The following is a 17,887-nucleotide window of genomic DNA, read 5'->3' on the forward strand; positions in this document are numbered from 1 at the left end:
AAATTTTTAATATTTAGGAGTTTTGGGTAATGAATTTTTTAATACTTCGGAAATAATATTGACTCTATTACTCAACGGTAATTGTTGAAACGTTCAATATTTTGCATCTAATTTAAATCATGACTTATAAATAATGTACGGATTCCATGGCTACAATTGATATAACTGCCAATGGTATGGGAAAATAATTAAATTTACCTTAATTTGTAGACAAACATTAATATAAATAATCATTGATGCACAAATCGTGAATCTTGAACTTTCAGTTATAAACTGAATTAACTCTTCCAATTATCTCATTCAGTTACAAAATAATTTAATTTATTTTGATAACTAGCTACAATAATGATGAACTATTATACAAAATTATTTGGTTTATTTTTGTAAGGGGTATTGCAATCAGGATTTTATTTATATAGAACGGTGCTATAAGAGTGAATGAATCAATATCATTTTTATTTAATTACGAACACTAATTATTTTTATTTTCCTCATAATTGATTTGTTTGTAGCACTATTTAATATTAGCCCCGTTACAAATTGAGAAGTAATAGATACAATTCAAATCGATTGCTATAAATATATGTCATTTGCAAGCTTGCAACACATTCACCACCTTCTCCTATTGCGTTACCGAATTTTTTTTATGCACTTTTTTGTATGATTATAATTATGTTACTAATATTTGTTGATAGTGATTTTACTGAAGAAAGAAAGTTGAAATCATGGAAATGGAATCCACCTTCCTCAGTTATCTATAATTTACCGTGACGTCATCAATCAGTTGAAATCATGGAAACATTCCCCTGACATAATTTTGTTTTGAAACAAATGAGTATTTTGTGAAATTTTATAGTCATGAACTCTTACGGGTTGCGAGTTTTACGGTGCAAACGCAAAGATTGTTAACAAAAGCAAATATTTAAATCGATTGCTATAAATATATGTCATTTGCAAGCTTGCAACACATTCACCACCTTCTCCTATTGCGTTACCGAATTTTTTTTTATGCACTTTTTTGTATGATTATAATTATGTTACTAATATTTGTTGATAGTGATTTTACTGAAGAAAGAAAGTTGAAATCATGGAAATGGAATCCACCTTCCTCAGTTATCTATAATTTACCGTGACGTCATCAATCAGTTGAAATCATGGAAACATTCCCCTGACATAATTTTGTTTTGAAACAAATGAGTATTTTGTGAAATTTTATAGTCATGAACTCTTACGGGTTGCGAGTTTTACGGTGCAAACGCAAAGATTGTTAACAAAAGCAAATATTTCTCAGAATTGCAATATTAGGGTCTATAGTTGATTTTTGTTTGAAGTTCATACCTATAAATGGGGACAAAGTGTCTTGATGGAAAATGGTGTCATACATGAGCGGAGAAGATGAAGGTTATTGGAGATAGATGGAGGTTGGTGGGCGGTGGGACAGAGCTTCATGAGTTGTATTGTTATTTGTGATATATAAACTTTATATAATTTTATCTTTTATTTTTTCATTTACTTAATTGACATTTCAGTAGGTCGTGCAACGAACGGGATTGATACTAGTTCTCTTTTAATGCATATCTTTTCGCCATGATCATTAATCTAACCAATTTCAGTGAAGTAGTAATGTTAGAAAGTAGGGGAGGCGAAACGGGTTACCCGCGGGTACCCGCACCCGACAAGTTGGGTACCCGTACCTGATTTTAGCCAAATTTATCGTCCCAATACCCGCCCCACAACAGACCGGGATTACCAAATACCCGTGTCGGGTATCCCGTATCCGACATTGCGGGTACCCGTACCCGAAAATAAATTTATAAGAGAATAAATTTATAGGACATAAAATATTTATTATTAATTAACTAAAATAGGATATTTTACCCTAATAGCAGACAATGTTTCATAATTAATTTACTGTATTAATTTTGATGGTAAGCTTTGAATAGATTAAAAATAAAAGTGGGGGAAACTCTATAACTTGTTCTGGTGAGTTTTCAATTGAATATTCGTTGGAATATAAAAATGCTTCTAAAGATCTTTTAGAATACTTAGATTTTATAAAGTACTCCCTCCGTCCCGTGTTACTTGCACGTATTTCCTTTCTGGGCGTCCCAAGTTATTTGCACTCTTTCTATTTTTAGTAAAAATTATCACCTACAGTCGTAATATTTGACTTTGTCTATCACTCAATCCTTAATCTCCGTGCCGAAAAGGAAACGTTCAAGTAACGCGGGACGGAGGGAGTATTAAAAGATTGTATATATATAGCTAATATTAATAATATCGGGTATTATTGGGACTAATGGGTACACCCGTGCGGGTAGCGGATATACCCGCTACCCGCACAACTCTAAAACATACTACCCGACCCCGCCCCATTTCCCGTTATCTCCGGGTAGCGGGTATCTGGTTGAAATGAGAATTACCCATTACCCGCTACCCATTTTGCCACACTTATTAGAAAGTATGTATTCCCTCTGTTCCACGAAGTTTGTCTTATTTTACTATTTTCGTCCGTTTCACAAACTTTGTTACACTTGGCATCTACCCAAAAGTAGACATTAAATATACTCTCAATCTCCTCAATGTGTGACCCTTATTCCACTACACACCCCATTTAATATAGGTCAAACAATTTCTTAAAATCCACGCCGGATCAAGCTCGGACAAATTTTGTAGGACGCAGGGAACAATATCTATATACACACGCAAATTTTTATGAAAATAAAAGGACTTAAATCTTGACTGAAAGAATATATTAAAATAAAGAAAAAAAAGTCGATGAATTTTGAAGTATCAAATCATTTTAGTTATTTATCGTACTCCAAATAAATATTTTGAATCTACTCAAGAAATTAATTGTCCACCCAATCATTAATTAACGAAACAGTGCACGGATTCCCCGGGATGTGGCCGTGTCGATTGCATGCATTGGCAATGGAAGAATTGCCCTATGGCGTGGAGGGGATCATACACGAGTGGCCACAAAGGCATCCACCCCACCGTTACACTCGAGGCCGTTGCCGACTACCGGCTATGGATTTGGCATGCGTTTTTCGGGGTCCCCGGATCGAACAACGACATCAACGTACTCAACCAATCCGACCTCTTCAGCGAAGTTTTGAATGGTAAAGCGTCGGCCACCAACTTCACCGCTAACAACCGCCAGTATAAAACGGGGTACTATCTTGCCGACGACATCTATCCGAAGTGGCCAACCTTCACGAAGACGTTCAACAGGCCGATAAATGAAAAACATGCTCTTTTTGCGCAGAAGCAAGGGGCTGCTCGCAAGGATGTGGAGAAAGCGTTCGGAGTTCTACAAGCTCGATTCCACATTATCAAATCTCCGGCTCGTACGTGGTTTATGAAGAATATGGTCGACATCATGTATACATGCATAATCTTGCACAACATGATTGTCGCCGACGAAGGACCTAATGCGGGAAATTGGTTCGACCCTGAAACCCCGGGAAGCTCTACCGCAAGTAGTCCACCTCGCAGTGGAGTGCATCCTTCTTTGCAAGAGCGAATGTGTGTTCGGGCAAGGACACGTGATTCTATCGCCCACGCCCAACTCCAGGAGGATCTAATGGAACACATTTGGGCAAAATTTGGCCACCGTTAGACGATCACCGCATAACTTTCCATGATTATGTGGATTTCAATAAATTGTATTATTAGGATTTCAATTATGTATTTTTCGTATTTTCGGATGTTGTAATTTTTGTGGTTTTTAATGATTTTATGAATTATTAGTATTAATTTAATATTTTAATGAAATATTAATTGAATTTGTTGGAAATAAAAATAAAAAATGAAATTGAATGCATAGTTAATGGATGATGATGAATCCGCGAATTATTGATGATGATAAATGCTCGTAAAAATAAATTACGACACGGTGAATTTACGTGGTTCGATTTACTGAAGTAAATCTACGTCCACGGGAAGAAGGATCTGGGATTACAGCTTACAACACAGACTTGCTATATGCTTTTATCTCTAGAGAGCTTAACCCTTTTCTCTCTGATTTAAGTTCTATTTATACATTGAACTAAGGTCGTGGTTTGCAGCCCCACTAACAAGATCGTGGGTGAGCAATAACTGCTCAATAACTGCTTCGTACCACTAAATAGATCGTGGGTATAGCGGAGGTCGTGGAGGCCTTTCATGAGTCCACTAACTCCTAGTTCGGTCGAATGCTGAGACCGAACTGCTGGACTTTACCGATCAGCTCTTGCCGATCTGAGAGGAGAGCTTGACTGGTCGGCTTTTACCGAGCTGTAGGCTGAGTCCGAACTCTTGGGTCGTGCCGAACTCTTTGGTGCCGAACAGATACTCTTTCTTGGGCTCTGGGCTGATGGGCCGTCACTGTTATTGGGCTTGCCATTAGGGTTTAGTTCGTACCCCATCACTACCCCCCCCGAAAAGCGAAGTGAATCACTTCGGCGAGGTGAGTCACTTCGGCATTCTGGATAATGGTAAGGGGGAGGCTGACGTCAGGGGACGTGCCTTGCGCGTGCCTGCATTAAATGCGACAGTAAAATCCGGCCGTTGAATCCTGAAAAGGTGGGATTCGAAACGGCGCAACGATCTCGAAATCTTTCCCGAATCTGATAAATATGCTCCTTTCTTCATCATTGAAGCACTTTTGCTGTTGCGTCTTCTATACTCTCTCTTTTTCGAGAAATTTTCTTCCGCTTTCAAGAGCTTCTTCCGACTTTCTTCATCTTCAAAAAGTAAGAAAAATGTCTTCTTCTTCTTCGGAGTCGGGTAGCGGTAGGAAAGGGGATAAGGGGTCTTCTGGCCGGAAAGAGTCCGGGGAGAAGACTGTAGAGTATTTCCCTAGTATTTTGAGTAAGGATACTGTGATATCCCTACCCGAAAAATACTTTTTTCCTGGGGGGAAGGCGGTGGTACCTGACGGTGATCATAGGGCTGACTCCCCGCCGGAGGGGTACGCCACCGTGTACGAGGCCTGCTTAGAATGCGGGCTTCGTTTCCCCCTCCCTTCTGCCTTTATAGATTTACTAGATTTTTTTCAGCTTCCTTTAGGCCAAGTGACTCCGAACTCTTGGAGGCACTTGTCGGCCTTCGCTGCCGAACTCCGTAGGTTAGGAAGGGATTTGTCTTTGAAGGCGATCCTTAAATTCTTTCAATTTAAGAGGAAGGGGTCTTGGTTTTACTTGATCCCTTTACAGCCCTTTAGAGCCTTTTGTAAAACGAAGTGGCCGAAGTGGCAAAATCGCTTCTTCTACTATGATAGGACCGCGGCTCCTAGTTTTCCCTGGAGAGGGCCGGAGTCCGTTATCCGTCACCCTCGGCCTGAACCGTTGGACGAGCTCGATGGCGAGCTCAACAAGATTCCCATAGTTAGGAAACAATACAAGGAGTCTGAGCTCGTCAAGGGCGACGTTGTGTTCGACATCTCGTCTTCGGACGAAGAGGCCGAGGGTGAGGATTTCTCTTTATCTTTATGCTCTACTGCTTTAACAAAGAAAATCTGACTTTGCTTTCTTGCTTTTTGGCAGTGTACATGCTGAGTAAAGCTAGCCGCAAATCTTCGGAGTCCAAGGAGCCGGAGAGGCCGAAAACCACCAGCTCGGCGTCTGATGCCGAGAGGACTCCGAAAAGGCAAAAAACCTCTTCGGATCCGAAGAAGCCGGAGTCGACTTCGGCAAAGGGGAAGGGGAGGGCTCAGAAGCCCCCGAGAGCGCCAGAGAAGGACGTGGTCTTGGCGCCTCCTTCGGAACATATCTGTGAGCCGTTTTTATGGCCCACGGACTTCGCCGAGGTGAATTCTCTTCTTGATTTTCTGGCCTTGCTTTTTTCCTGTATTTTTTGTGGCCCCTTTGTTGACTTTTTTCTTTATTCATTTTCAGAGGAACGATATGCTCTCCAAGCTCGTCGCCGTCGAACTCTCCAAAGCGTCCAATGACTATGCCGAGATGCAGAGGAAGTTGGCGGCTGCTTGTCATCGGGCCGAACAGGCTGAGGCTAACTTTGAGAAGGCCAGAGCTGCTAGGATTTCGGCCCAGGATGAAGCTCAGTTTGCCAAAAACCAGCTCGTCATCCAGCGAGAGCAGACGAAGCGGAGCGATGCTGCTGCCGTGGTTGCCCAAGGGGAAGCTCTCCGTGTTTACACGGAGAAACTCTTTTTGAGCAGCCAGTTCTCGGCCTTTGTCGGTAGCCTGGTAAGGCTAATTGCCGATAAGGGCGAGCAGGGGGCCGACGTCGTGCTGCCTCTGTACAGCCGAGAGATAGCAGCTCGGCTTCAGAATCTGCCGCTCCTGGAGGAGCTCGCTTCATCCTCGGTCCTGCTTTCTGCAGACCGAGTCCGGAGTTGTCGAGCTGATCGGGACGAGAACCTGGAGGCTATCTTTGCCTCCGTGGGACCCGTTTCACCCGCTTCGACTTACAACGGAGAGGGTGAGGCCGAGCTGCTGGAGCTGGAGGCCGAAGTCGAGCGGGCCGGGCATCCGGAGAAGGAAGCCGATCAGGAGGCGGAGGCGAGGCCGGCAGGAGGCGAGGCTCAGGAGAAAGAAGCTGAACCAGACCAAGGAGCCGGAGACGAAGCTGGCGGAGTATGATTTCGTCTCCCTTCTCTTAGTCTAGTTTCTTCCTTGTAAAATGGCCTTGAAGCCCTCCTAGTGTAAAAAATTTTCCTTGTGAACGAAAAATTCTCTACACTTGTCTTCGTATAGCTTTTCGTACTCGCCTTTATTCCTGTAGTATTTTACTATCTGCTCGGTACATCTGCCGAACTAATATAGCTGCTTTGTACCCAAGGAGATGGAGATACTTCACTGGAAACGGCTGTACTCTTCGGCTTTGGACGAAGCTGAGAGAAGAGCTATAGCCGATCAGACGAAGAATGACGAGCTTCTGGCTCGTTTAGTGAAGCTGGAGGCCGATAATAAGGACTTAGAGTCCGATAAGAAGGATCTGGAGGCCGAGCTGAATACGACCATTGCTGAGAGGACTGCGTACGAGGATTACATCCGTGTGCGCGGGGGCTTGACCATATCAGATGTTCAGAGTCGAGTTGACGAACTGTGGGAGGAATATCATGTACTCCGGAGGAACAATGCGCTGGAGAGCTCGGCTTGCCAACAAGTTGTGAAATCATTACGGCGCTGGGCTTCTCGGTACGACATTGTTCTTTCTCGGCGCCCCTCCATAGAAAGATTCCTTCGGCATATCGTGGCAACAGATGCTCGCACTCCAGATCAAACCTCTGGTTCCCTTGTTCAAAATCCTACTCCCAGTCAACAACGAACTCCGGCACAGCCGGAAACGTCAAGACGAGAACGGGCTCAGGAGCAACCGGAATCGTCAAGACAGGGACGGACTGAAATTCGCCGAGGAGTTGTGACTATGAGCGAGCACGATCAGCAGATGCTTATTGCAGAGACTCTTCATCGCCGAGGTGTTAGGACTTCTCGGGCTCGGGGAAGAGGCGTTGGGTCGAGGATAGCATCTCGTCGACCTGCTTATTCTTCATCTGCTCGGAACAACCGAACTCGGCTTCCAGAGGGTTTTGCAGATAGGTGGCTTAACTTCAGCAACCCTGGACAGTAGAATAGTCCTTTGTAATAGCGTAACGCCATTTTGTAGGGTAGCGGAGTTGTATGCCGAACAAGATTTGAAAAATGAAATTTGTTTTCGCTTCTAACACTGTATTTACAGCTTAGCGAAAAAATTTCATCGTACTTGTCCTCGGTCTTATGAAGTAGACTTCTTTGACCGGACTTGGTCCTTGGTCTTATGAAGTAAACTTCTTTGACCGGACTCGTCTTTGGTCTGATGAAATAAACATCTTTGACCGGACTCGTCTTTGGTCTGATGAAATAAACATCTTTGACCGGACTCGTCTTTGATCTGATGAAATAAACATCTTTGACCGGACTCGTCTTTGGTCTGATGAAATAAACATCTTTGACCGGACTCGTCTTTGGTCTGATGAAATAAACATCTTTGACCGGACTCGTCTTTGGTCTGATGAAATAAACATCTTTGACCGGACTTGGTTTGTGTTCTAATTTGGCGATTTTTGTCGCCGGGATCGAACTTTCCCTTGTCCTAATTCGGCGAGTTTTATCGCGTGGATCGGACTTTCCCAGTTAACCGAAGTGGTCTTATGCAGTAAACCTCTTTGACTGGACATGGTCGTCCCCGGTCTTATGAGGTAAACTTCTTTGACCGAACTTGGTCGTCCTAATTCGGCGAGGTTTATCGCGTGGATCGGACTTTCCCTTATTGCAGTTCGTTTCAGACGAAGTGCTTGTTAAGCTGAATTGCGGTCTTGTATCCTCCTTGGAAGCTTGGACTCACAATCGTTGGCTTATTGCAGTTCGTTTCAGACGGACTGCTTGTTAAGCTGAATTGTGGTCTTATATCCTCCTTAGAAGCTTGGACTCACAATAGTCTTTAATAATCGATCTAAAAAGGGGATCAGTCTTTAAAGAACGATATACCTTGGTACCATTTGTAAGAGACGACAAGCACATAGAGACAAAACACATAGAGAAAAAATGAAAAAGACGAAAGAAAAAACTTTAAACTTTTTATAAAACGACAAGTAAAAGGTACAAGTAAAAACAAACAAATAAAAACATGTACCCCTATGACCGAACTAGACACAAGACAGACTGACCGGACTTTGTCTCTTACAAGTGGAACTTCTTGAGGTTGGAGACGTGCCATGTTCGGGGTACTTGTTCTCCTGACATGTGAGTCAATTTATAAGACCCTTTGCCGAGGACTTCTGACACCCGATACGGACCCTCCCATGTGGGTTCGAGTTTGCCCAGCTTTTCTGCTCGGCTTACTTCGTTGTTTCTCAAGACGAGATCTCCCACTTGAAATTGAAGCTTTTTCACCCTTTGGTTAAAATACCGGGCTACTTGCTCCTTATACTTGGCTGCTTTTATGCACGCCAATTCTCTTCTTTCTTCGGCGAGATCTAGTTCTGCTCTCAGTCCGTCGTCATTCATTTCTGAGGAGAAATTTAGAGTTCGGGGACTGGGTACGCCGATCTCCACCGGAATTACGGCTTCAGTGCCGTACACCAGACTATACGGAGTTTCACCGTTGGAGGTTTTGGGTGTAGTTCGATAGGACCATAGGACTTGAGGGAGATTTTCTACCCATTGTCCTTTGGCTTGTTCTAACCGAGCTTTTAACCCTTTCACCAGAATCCGGTTCGTTACTTCCGTTTGTCCGTTTGCTTGGGGATGGGAGACCGAAGTGAACCGCTGTTGAATGTTCAGCTCTTGGCACCAATTCTTGAACGTCTTGTCGGTGAACTGAGTCCCATTATCCGAGATGAGGATGTGGGGTATGCCAAATCGGCACACTATGTTCTTCCAGACGAAGTCCAATGCCTTTGAGCTCGTTATCGTAGCTAATGGTTCAGCCTCCACCCACTTCGTGAAGTAGTCCACGGCAACGATAAGGAATTTCATTTGCCGAGGAGCTTGAGGAAGTGGTCCCACTATGTCTATGCCCCATTGCATGAAAGGCCAAGGGCTTTGCATAGTGTATAGATCGGTCTGCGGCATCCTTGGGACATTTGCATGAATTTGGCACTTCGTACACTTCTTGACGAGCTGCACTGCCTCTTGTACCATGGTTGGCCAATAATATCCCCATCTCAGAACTTTTTTAGCTAAAGCTCTGGCTCCGATGTGGCTACCGCACGATCCTTCATGAACTTCTCTGAGGATGTAGTCCGTCTCTTCTGGTCCTACGCACCGCAATAACGGCTGGAGGTAAGACTTTCTAAAGAGGACTCCTTCATGAAGTTCGTACCGAAGTGCTCGGCACGTGATCTTCCGAGCTTCTCTCTTATCCTCGGGCAATTGTCCTTGATCCAGATACTGCAAGATCAGCGTCATCCAGTTCGGCGAGCTGGATACTGAATGTACCTCGGCTTCCTCAATGCTTCGATGCATTAATTCTTCCGCCTTTGAGCTCGGATCTGAGGCCAACTTACTTAAGGTATCTGCTCGGCTATTTTCCGCTCTGGGAATGCGGATTATCCGAAAATAGGAGAAACTTCGGCTGATGCTTTGCGCTTTGTCCAAATACTTCTTCATTCTCTCGTCACGGGCTTCACTTGTACCCAACATGTGATTTACTATGACTTGTGAATCACAATGGACTTTGAGAGATTTGACGAGTAGACTTTGCGCTAACTGGAGTCCGGCCAGGAGGGCTTCGTACTCGGCTTCATTATTAGTAGTGGGGAATAGGAACCGAAGTGAGTAGGTTACCTCGTGTCCGTCGGGAGCGACAAGTAGAATGCCAGCTCCACTTCCCATCTTGTTTGAAGCTCCATCTACGAATCCGCTCCAGCAGTCCGGCGGCTCTACTTCGGATTCCAAGGGCTGTGCGAGTTCGGCATTGGCAGAATTCTTCTGTTCGGCAATAACAGGAATTGCTTGATCGAACTTTGCTTCTGCAAGAAAATCTGCCAAGGCTTGTCCCTTGATGGCTTTCCGAGGTAGATATTCAATTGTGTGCTCTCCCAACTCTATAGCCCACTTGGCGATTCTGCCTGATGCTTCTGGTTTGGTCAACACTTGCCGAAGTGGCAGATCAGTTAAGACGCATACCTTGTGAGCATAGAAGTATGGCCGCAGTCTCCTTGCTGCATTTACTAATGCCAGAGCAATCTTTTCCAGTGGTTGATACCTGGTTTCTGGACCTCTTAATGCTCGGCTTGTAAAATAGATGGGAAGCTGCTTTAGGCCTTCTTCTCGTACAAGCACCGCGCTGATGGTTTGATCCGATGCCGCTAAGTATAAGAATATTACTTCGGCTTCGGTTGGAGCAGAGAGAATAGGAAGCTCGGCTAGATAACTTTTGAGCTCGTCAAAGGCCTTTTTCTGCTCGGCTCCCCACTCGAACTTTGGTGCCTTTTTCAACACCTTGAAGAACGGCAGTTGCTTTTCGGCTGCTTGGGAAAGGAATCGATTCAGTGCGGCTAGACATCCGGTTAGCCTTTGCACGTCATGTATGGACTTCGGCATTGCCATGTTCTGAACGACTTGAACTTTTGAGGGGTTTGCCTTGAGTCCGTCCTTTGAAACCCAACAACCCAGAAACTTTCCCGAATCTACCAAAAAGGTACACTTTTGGGGATTAAGTTTGAGGTTGGCTTTCTTGAGCACGTCGAGAGTGGACTTGAGGTTGTGCTCGTACTCCGAAGTGCTTTTGCTTTTGACGACTATATCGTCAACATACACTTCGACCTCCTTTCCAATCAGGTGCCGAAAAAGCTTGTCTACCATCCTTTGATAAGTGGCTCCGGCATTCTTTAAACCGAATGGCATCTTTTTATAAGCGAAAATGCCGAAATCAGTAATGAAGGCCGTTTTTGAAGCGTCAATCTCATCCATTAAAACTTGATGGTATCCTTTGTACAGATCAAGAAAACAAAAAATTTCAAAGCCTATCAAAGCTTCTACTTTTTTATCTATGTTCGGAAGGGGATAGCAATCTTTGGGACAGTGCTTATTTAGATCGGTGAAATCTATGCACATCCGCCATCCTCCTTCCTTTTTCTTGATCATGACAGGATTGGCCACCCACGAAGGATACTTCACTTCGAATAACACATCCGCCTTCAATAATTGACGGACTTCGTCATGGATGACTTGACTTCGTTCTGCCGCAAAGAGTCTTTGCTTCTGTTTTATCGGCCGGACTGAAGGATCAATATTTAACCGATGAGTGATTACCTCGGGAGGCACTCCGGTCATGTCCAACGGAGACCATGCAAAGACGTCTTTATACTCCTTGAGGAGCTGGATGGTTTTTTCCCGAAGTAGGGGCGTTCCCGCGAAGCCGATCTTAACCGCTCTGGATGGATCGTCTTCGTACAGCTGAACTGTCATCGAGTTCGGCTCCGGTATGACTTCGGTCATCGCCTCTGACTCCGGCTGCTGTGATTGCTATGCTTGGTGGTGCCGATCTGACTGCTCGGCACTTCTAAGCGCAATTTGCAGACATTCCTTTGCTCTCTTTTGGTCACCTCGGATGACCGCTATCCCTCCTTTAGTAGGGATCTTGATGGTGAGGTGATAGGTGGAGCAAACGGCCCGAACTGTGTTGAGCCAGTCTCTTCCCAGGATGACGTTGTACGGGGACCGAGCTTTCACCACGAAAAACTCAATCATCGTACTGGAGCTAGTAGGCGCTTTCCCCACCGTGATCGGAAGGCTGATAATACCTTCAGGGCGGGTGTCCTCCTGGGTGAAGCTCTTCAGGGGAAGCGGAGCCGGACTGAGCCGAGCTGGGTCCACTTCTAGCTTGTCGAAGCACTCTTTAAAAAGAATGCTAACCGACGCTCCTGTATCCACAAACACCCTGTGGATCAGCTTGTTTGCCACTCCGGCTTGGATGACAATGGCGTCTTGGTGAGGAGAGATGGCCGGGACGGGATCAGCAGCCGAGAACGTAATCACTTCGTCCTGCTTCAGCCTTTTATGCGTTGGCTCCTCTCGATTGGAGCCTCTGCGTTCTGACTTTAGGGACGACTTAGTCTTCCCGGCAGGGAGCGCGTCAATAGTCTGGATTACTCCATCATATTGCGGCTCGTCATCGTCTTCGGGATCCGGCTGCCTTTTCGGATCCTGAGGAGCGCAGTTCGCACCACTCTGCTTTTTATTCTTCTTTGGCTGCTTGCTTCGGTATTTTTTCAATGTCCCTGCCTTCACAAGAACATCGATACCTGCAGCCAAGTTTCTGCACTCCTCGGTATCGTGACCGTGGTCTTGATGGTAGGAGCAGTAGTTATCCTGGGGTCGGCGCGCGGCTGATTTCGTCATCCGCTTTGGCTTTTCGAACAGGTCAGAGTGCAGTTCGAAAATTTCCGCTCTCGGCTTGTTCAGCGGTACGAACTGAGCGGGCGGCTTCTCGGGATTGAGACGGGGTCCCAATCTGTCTTGCACCGGAGCCCTTTGAATTCTTTCAAATGGAGTCCGGCGAGGATGCCCCTGATCGCTATGATCGGGCTTCCTTCTGTCTCCTCGGGACGATGAGCTGTCTAACGACCGTTTGCGACGGTCTGCCTCATCGGCCCGGGAGTACTGGTCCGCAATGTCCCACATTTCCTGAGCTGTCTGCGGACCGCACTCAACGAGCTTCCTGTAGAGAGCTCCGGGCAAGATTCCATTTTGGAATGCCGAGATGACAAGCAGATCGTTGAGATCGTCTACTTGCAGGCATTCCTTGTGGAATCTTGTCATAAAGTCGCTGATTTTTTCGTCGCGACCTTGACGAATGGAAAGCAGCTGAGCCGAAGTGATTCGGGCTTCCGCTTTCTGAAAGAACCTCCTGTGGAAGGCATCCATTAGATCCCGGTAAGATCTGATGCTGCCCTGGGGGAGGCTATCGAACCACCTTCTCGCGTTCCCGATGAGCAGCTCGGGAAACAGCTTGCACATGTGGACCTCGTTGAGACCCTGGTTCGCCATGTTATATTGATAGCGCCCCAAGAAATCGTGAGGGTCCACGAGCCCGTCGTAAGTCATCGACGGAGTTCGGTAGTTCTGTGGTAGTTCGGGTGATGTCGTCCGAGAACGGAGTCTTCAGTGCTCCGTACACGGCGAATCCGATATCTCGTCGGTATGGAGGAGATTGAGTTCTCCTGTGATTCCGGTACCGAGGAGGAACAGGAATATGTCGGGGTTGAGGATTCTTTCTCCTGGGAGATGCGACACTACTGCGGTAGTGACTTTCTTGTGCGGAGGGAGAAGGAGAATCCGTCGTTTTCGTCTCCGGCTGCTTTTGGCTTTTTCGCAGGAAGGTTAAGAATTCCTCCTGCTTTTCAGCCAAAAACTGCTTAACAGCCTCATTCAAATCGGGCTGCTGGGAAGACTCAGTGGGACGATTTTTGGAGCGGCTTGTTCCTTCGCCATGAGAACTGGTGGTGGATTTATCCCTAGGCTGTTTTCCCGACCTATGGGATGGATTGGCTTCCTCCTGGTTCTCACGGGCTGGAATACGGGTATTCTGCGATCTGGTATGCATTTTTTGGGTGGAAAAAATGGATCAAAAATTCGCTTTATCACAAATTTTGTTCTCTATGTTCCCACAGACGGCGCCAGTGATGAATCCGCGAATTATTGATGATGATAAATGCTCGTAAAAATAAATTACGACACGGTGAATTTACGTGGTTCGATTTACTGAAGTAAATCTACGTCCACGGGAAGAAGGGAGGGCAAGATTGTATTGCTTGATCTGGGATTACAGCTTACAACACAGACTTGCTATATGCTTTTATCTCTAGAGAGCTTAACCCTTTTCTCTCTGATTTAAGTTCTATTTATACATTGAACTAAGGTCGTGGTTTGCAGCCCCACTAACAAGATCGTGGGTGAGCAATAACTGCTCAATAACTGCTTCGTACCACTAAATAGATCGTGGGTATAGCGGAGGTCGTGGAGGCCTTTCATGAGTCCACTAACTCCTAGTTCGGTCGAATGCTGAGACCGAACTGCTGGACTTTACCGATCAGCTCTTGCCGATCTGAGAGGAGAGCTTGACTGGTCGGCTTTTACCGAGCTGTAGGCTGAGTCCGAACTCTTGGGTCGTGCCGAACTCTTTGGTGCCGAACAGATACTCTTTCTTGGGCTCTGGGCTGATGGGCCGTCACTGTTATTGGGCTTGCCATTAGGGTTTAGTTCGTACCCCATCAGATGAGATAGTTAAGAGATGGATGGTTGCATCTGCTGTCTCTTAGTTAAGAGATGGGGTAAAATGTGAAGTGAGACTCATAAATAGTTAAGGGATGAGACGGTATTGAGACGGTGATATGGATGACCGAACTTACTTTTCCAGCGACTTCGATCACAATTGATCGTTTTGACGTTTACTACTATTCACTTTCCATTCTCTTTTGTTTTTTTTTCTTTTTTTTTCTTTTTATATAATTAAAATTTAAGTTTCATAGTATTTTTTAGTGAGATATGTTAATGACCATTATATTATAAGAGCATTAGAGCAATGCCTAAAGACTGAGATATATTTTTCATTTTTTTGAAAAAAGATGAATATAGTAGTGGTTGGAATCGTGCTTGGTCAAACGACTTTGACTAATAATAAATGTTACAAGACATTTAATTTTGTGAAATTAAATGCAATATCGTCGATCTGCGTTCCGAGTAGATGACCGTAGTATATTCATTTTCTCAAATTCTCAAATTCGGTGAGTGAGAAATAATATATTAAAGTTGGTCATAATATAAAGCTAAAAATGAGCTATGAGAAAAACTAAGGGATTAATTAACTAAGTGTTAATTATCCCACATTGGGGATGATAAACTTCTTTGATGAAGTATTTAATAATATGAATTATTATGTGTAATAATTATAGTGGAACAAGAAGGGTGAAAGAGCCCACACGCGAGCACATGCGCGCGCCGCCGCTCGCCCGCGACCCGCGTACCGTGACCCGGGCGCCGTGTGCCTTGGATCTTGGCAATTGGTCTTTGGGATGTTCTTTGGAGCTGGTCGTTGAGCGTGGTTCAAGCCCCACTTGTTCTTTTTAGACCACCCCAAACTCCACGCTATCCCCGACGGGTCCTGGTCCACGTCATGTTCCCGCTGGACCCCGACGCATGACGTGAGAAAAAAGGTCCCCGCTAGACCCCGACGCATAACGAGAGACAAAAGGTCCCCGATGGACCCCGACGGTCCATGGTGTATCCCGTCGTGTAGCATGTCCAGGTGCGTCGTGTCTCTTCAGCTCCCAATGGCTAGTGCACTGGTCAATAACCCCCGGCGGTTACAGTCAAGCAATCATGGCACACAAAATGGTTGTTGACTCTATCAATGCCCCTGCGGGTGGACTTGGCTTATAAATAGACATGCATCCATTGCATTCTACACAGAACATACACAAGCATTCTTGCATACACGCTCTTTCCCTCTCTGCATAATCTTCCCGTCGAAGCTCTGCCCCTGCCTTACTCCCGTTCGCCGGAGCTCTGCTGCTAGCGGTGCTGCTACTTCAGAGACGAAGCCGTTTTATCTTTGGGGACGACACGCCAAACCGAGAGCACTACCGGTGCGTATCTCGTCTTGCGGAAAGAGTACTCCTCGACTCGGCTTACCGCTTTCCACAGCTTTTTCCATGTAATTTTCAGTTGTTTCAGTGTAATCTTCATTGTTTTATTTTCCGTGTAATTTTCGCCCGATTAGTTTGTATCTCATTTTCTAACAGTAGTATCTTCTTAAGAAATAGTAGTAAACTTTAAGGGAATAAGGTAAATTAAAAAAAATACTCGTAATTAAACACTTTTTCTGAATATGAAAAAAGTGGTCTAACTATTGACAGAACACTGATCTAACTAAAGTTTTGAAATGTTTTAATTTGTCATCTTAGTTGTGCAAGTTGCTAGTCATGAAATTTGAGAACAACGCACTTCAGTTCAAATGTATTTCTGTATTAGTGATTCACTTTTTTATTAATGCATATTTTGTCATCTAATATTTGTTGCTCTCTACAGTCTACACGTTAATGGAGCATAAGCTGTGAGTCAATAAAATGTTGGAACTCAAATTTTGTGCCACTATGTTACTACTACCATTTATCTTGAACATATGATAAGACAAGATTTGTATATATTTTTCATAAATATCAACATCCACTTGACAACCAACGAGATCAGATTCAGGAAACAACCCCCTTTAATTTAAAAAATCAAGAAAACATCTGATCTAACAATAACACAATCGCCATAGCAAATCTTGAATCAAATCCTGGTTGAACAAGCAGATTAAACACCTCCACACCAAAAGATGCACCTCTTTTCATGGCCACTTTCTTCTTGATCTCAGACAAAGCCCTCCTCGACTCATCCATAATCTTACACGATCGACGCGCATACGACCCTTCAACCGTGTATTTGAACCCCTCTCCCGACACGCCCCCTCCATAAACATACGCAAGAACACTCGGTTTAGCCTTGATGATGCTCATGTTTTTCCTAACACAAAAGATAGGCTTGTTGGAACTCTCCTTCCCCACTTCCCCTTCATATATAAGCCAGTAGTTTCCCACTAACCTCAACTTCTGCACATCATTAAACAATTAATGTGAACAGTTGCTAACTACTAATTATGTCAACAGTCTCGTCTATGTTATAGATGTGAACACAAAGACCATATATATTACCTTAGGACGAGATATGGTGAAGATGGGGAAGCCATGAGCATCCATGAGCATGATTTGGTTGGGGCGAGAGGAGTAGTTATCAACTCTATAGACTAAGCTTCCATCGGAGCCAATAACTGTGAAGCCATTGCAGCTGAAAATAAGTGATTTTCTCCAAACTGTGAGAGAATTATAGGATGCTTTTTCATCAATATTGGTTTGGCAGTCTTGGTGTTGGTCTTGCTCATGATAATGGTGGGCTGCTATTCTTGATCTGGATTTCAAGAAAGGAGGCATTTTTTTGCAGTTTGACTGTTTGTTGAATAATAAGTAGTACCACTTCACAGACAGAGGACTTAATTGGGATATTTTTCGTGTCTCTCTCTACATGTATATTTATAGAAATCAAACCGACTTTAGCAAGCTATGATATGTACATATCTTATAGTAAAAAATAAAAGTGCTATTGTGTGGGGTTCCTGGCCATAAACCTACCACCAAAGTGACTAGTGCATGATTTTGTGCACACGTGGTACCTGGCCTCCTATTCTCTGTTGAAGATCTATGCATATATCTATAGTTCAAACTTTAAGAAGATGTCATTTTATACCTCAATTAATGTTAATTTTTTATAATTGAAGTATGATGTATTGCAAAATTGTAAATATAATACTTCCTCCGTTCCACTCTGGATGTTATTTCATGAGTCAAATGCGA

The 17,887-nt window shown here is 44.4% G+C and overlaps 1 protein-coding gene across 1 annotated transcript; it reads right to left on the minus strand.

Moving 5' to 3' along the window:
* Nucleotides 1-16,627: 16,627 nt before the first annotated feature.
* On the minus strand, nucleotides 16,628-17,663 carry LOC121771159 (protein LURP-one-related 8-like). Its single transcript, XM_042167947.1, has 2 exons — nucleotides 17,192-17,663; nucleotides 16,628-17,089 (listed from the first exon to the last, which is right to left on the minus strand). Exons 1-2 carry the CDS (start codon nucleotides 17,465-17,467, stop codon nucleotides 16,718-16,720), a joined length of 648 nt encoding a protein of 215 aa, XP_042023881.1. The 5' UTR covers nucleotides 17,468-17,663; the 3' UTR covers nucleotides 16,628-16,717.
* Nucleotides 17,664-17,887: the final 224 nt, after the last annotated feature.

Source organism: Salvia splendens, chromosome 16 (genome assembly GCF_004379255.2).
Source record: "Salvia splendens isolate huo1 chromosome 16, SspV2, whole genome shotgun sequence".
NCBI lineage: Eukaryota > Viridiplantae > Streptophyta > Magnoliopsida > Lamiales > Lamiaceae > Salvia > Salvia splendens.

Coding starts and splice junctions, on each gene's coding strand:
- LOC121771159 (XM_042167947.1), bottom strand. CDS start 17,467: ATGCCTCCTTTCTTGAAATCCAGATCAAGAATAGCAGCCCACCATTAT. Junction 17,090..17,191: donor TCACCATATCTCGTCCTAAG/GTAATATATATG, acceptor AATGATGTGCAG/AAGTTGAGGTTAGTGGGAAA.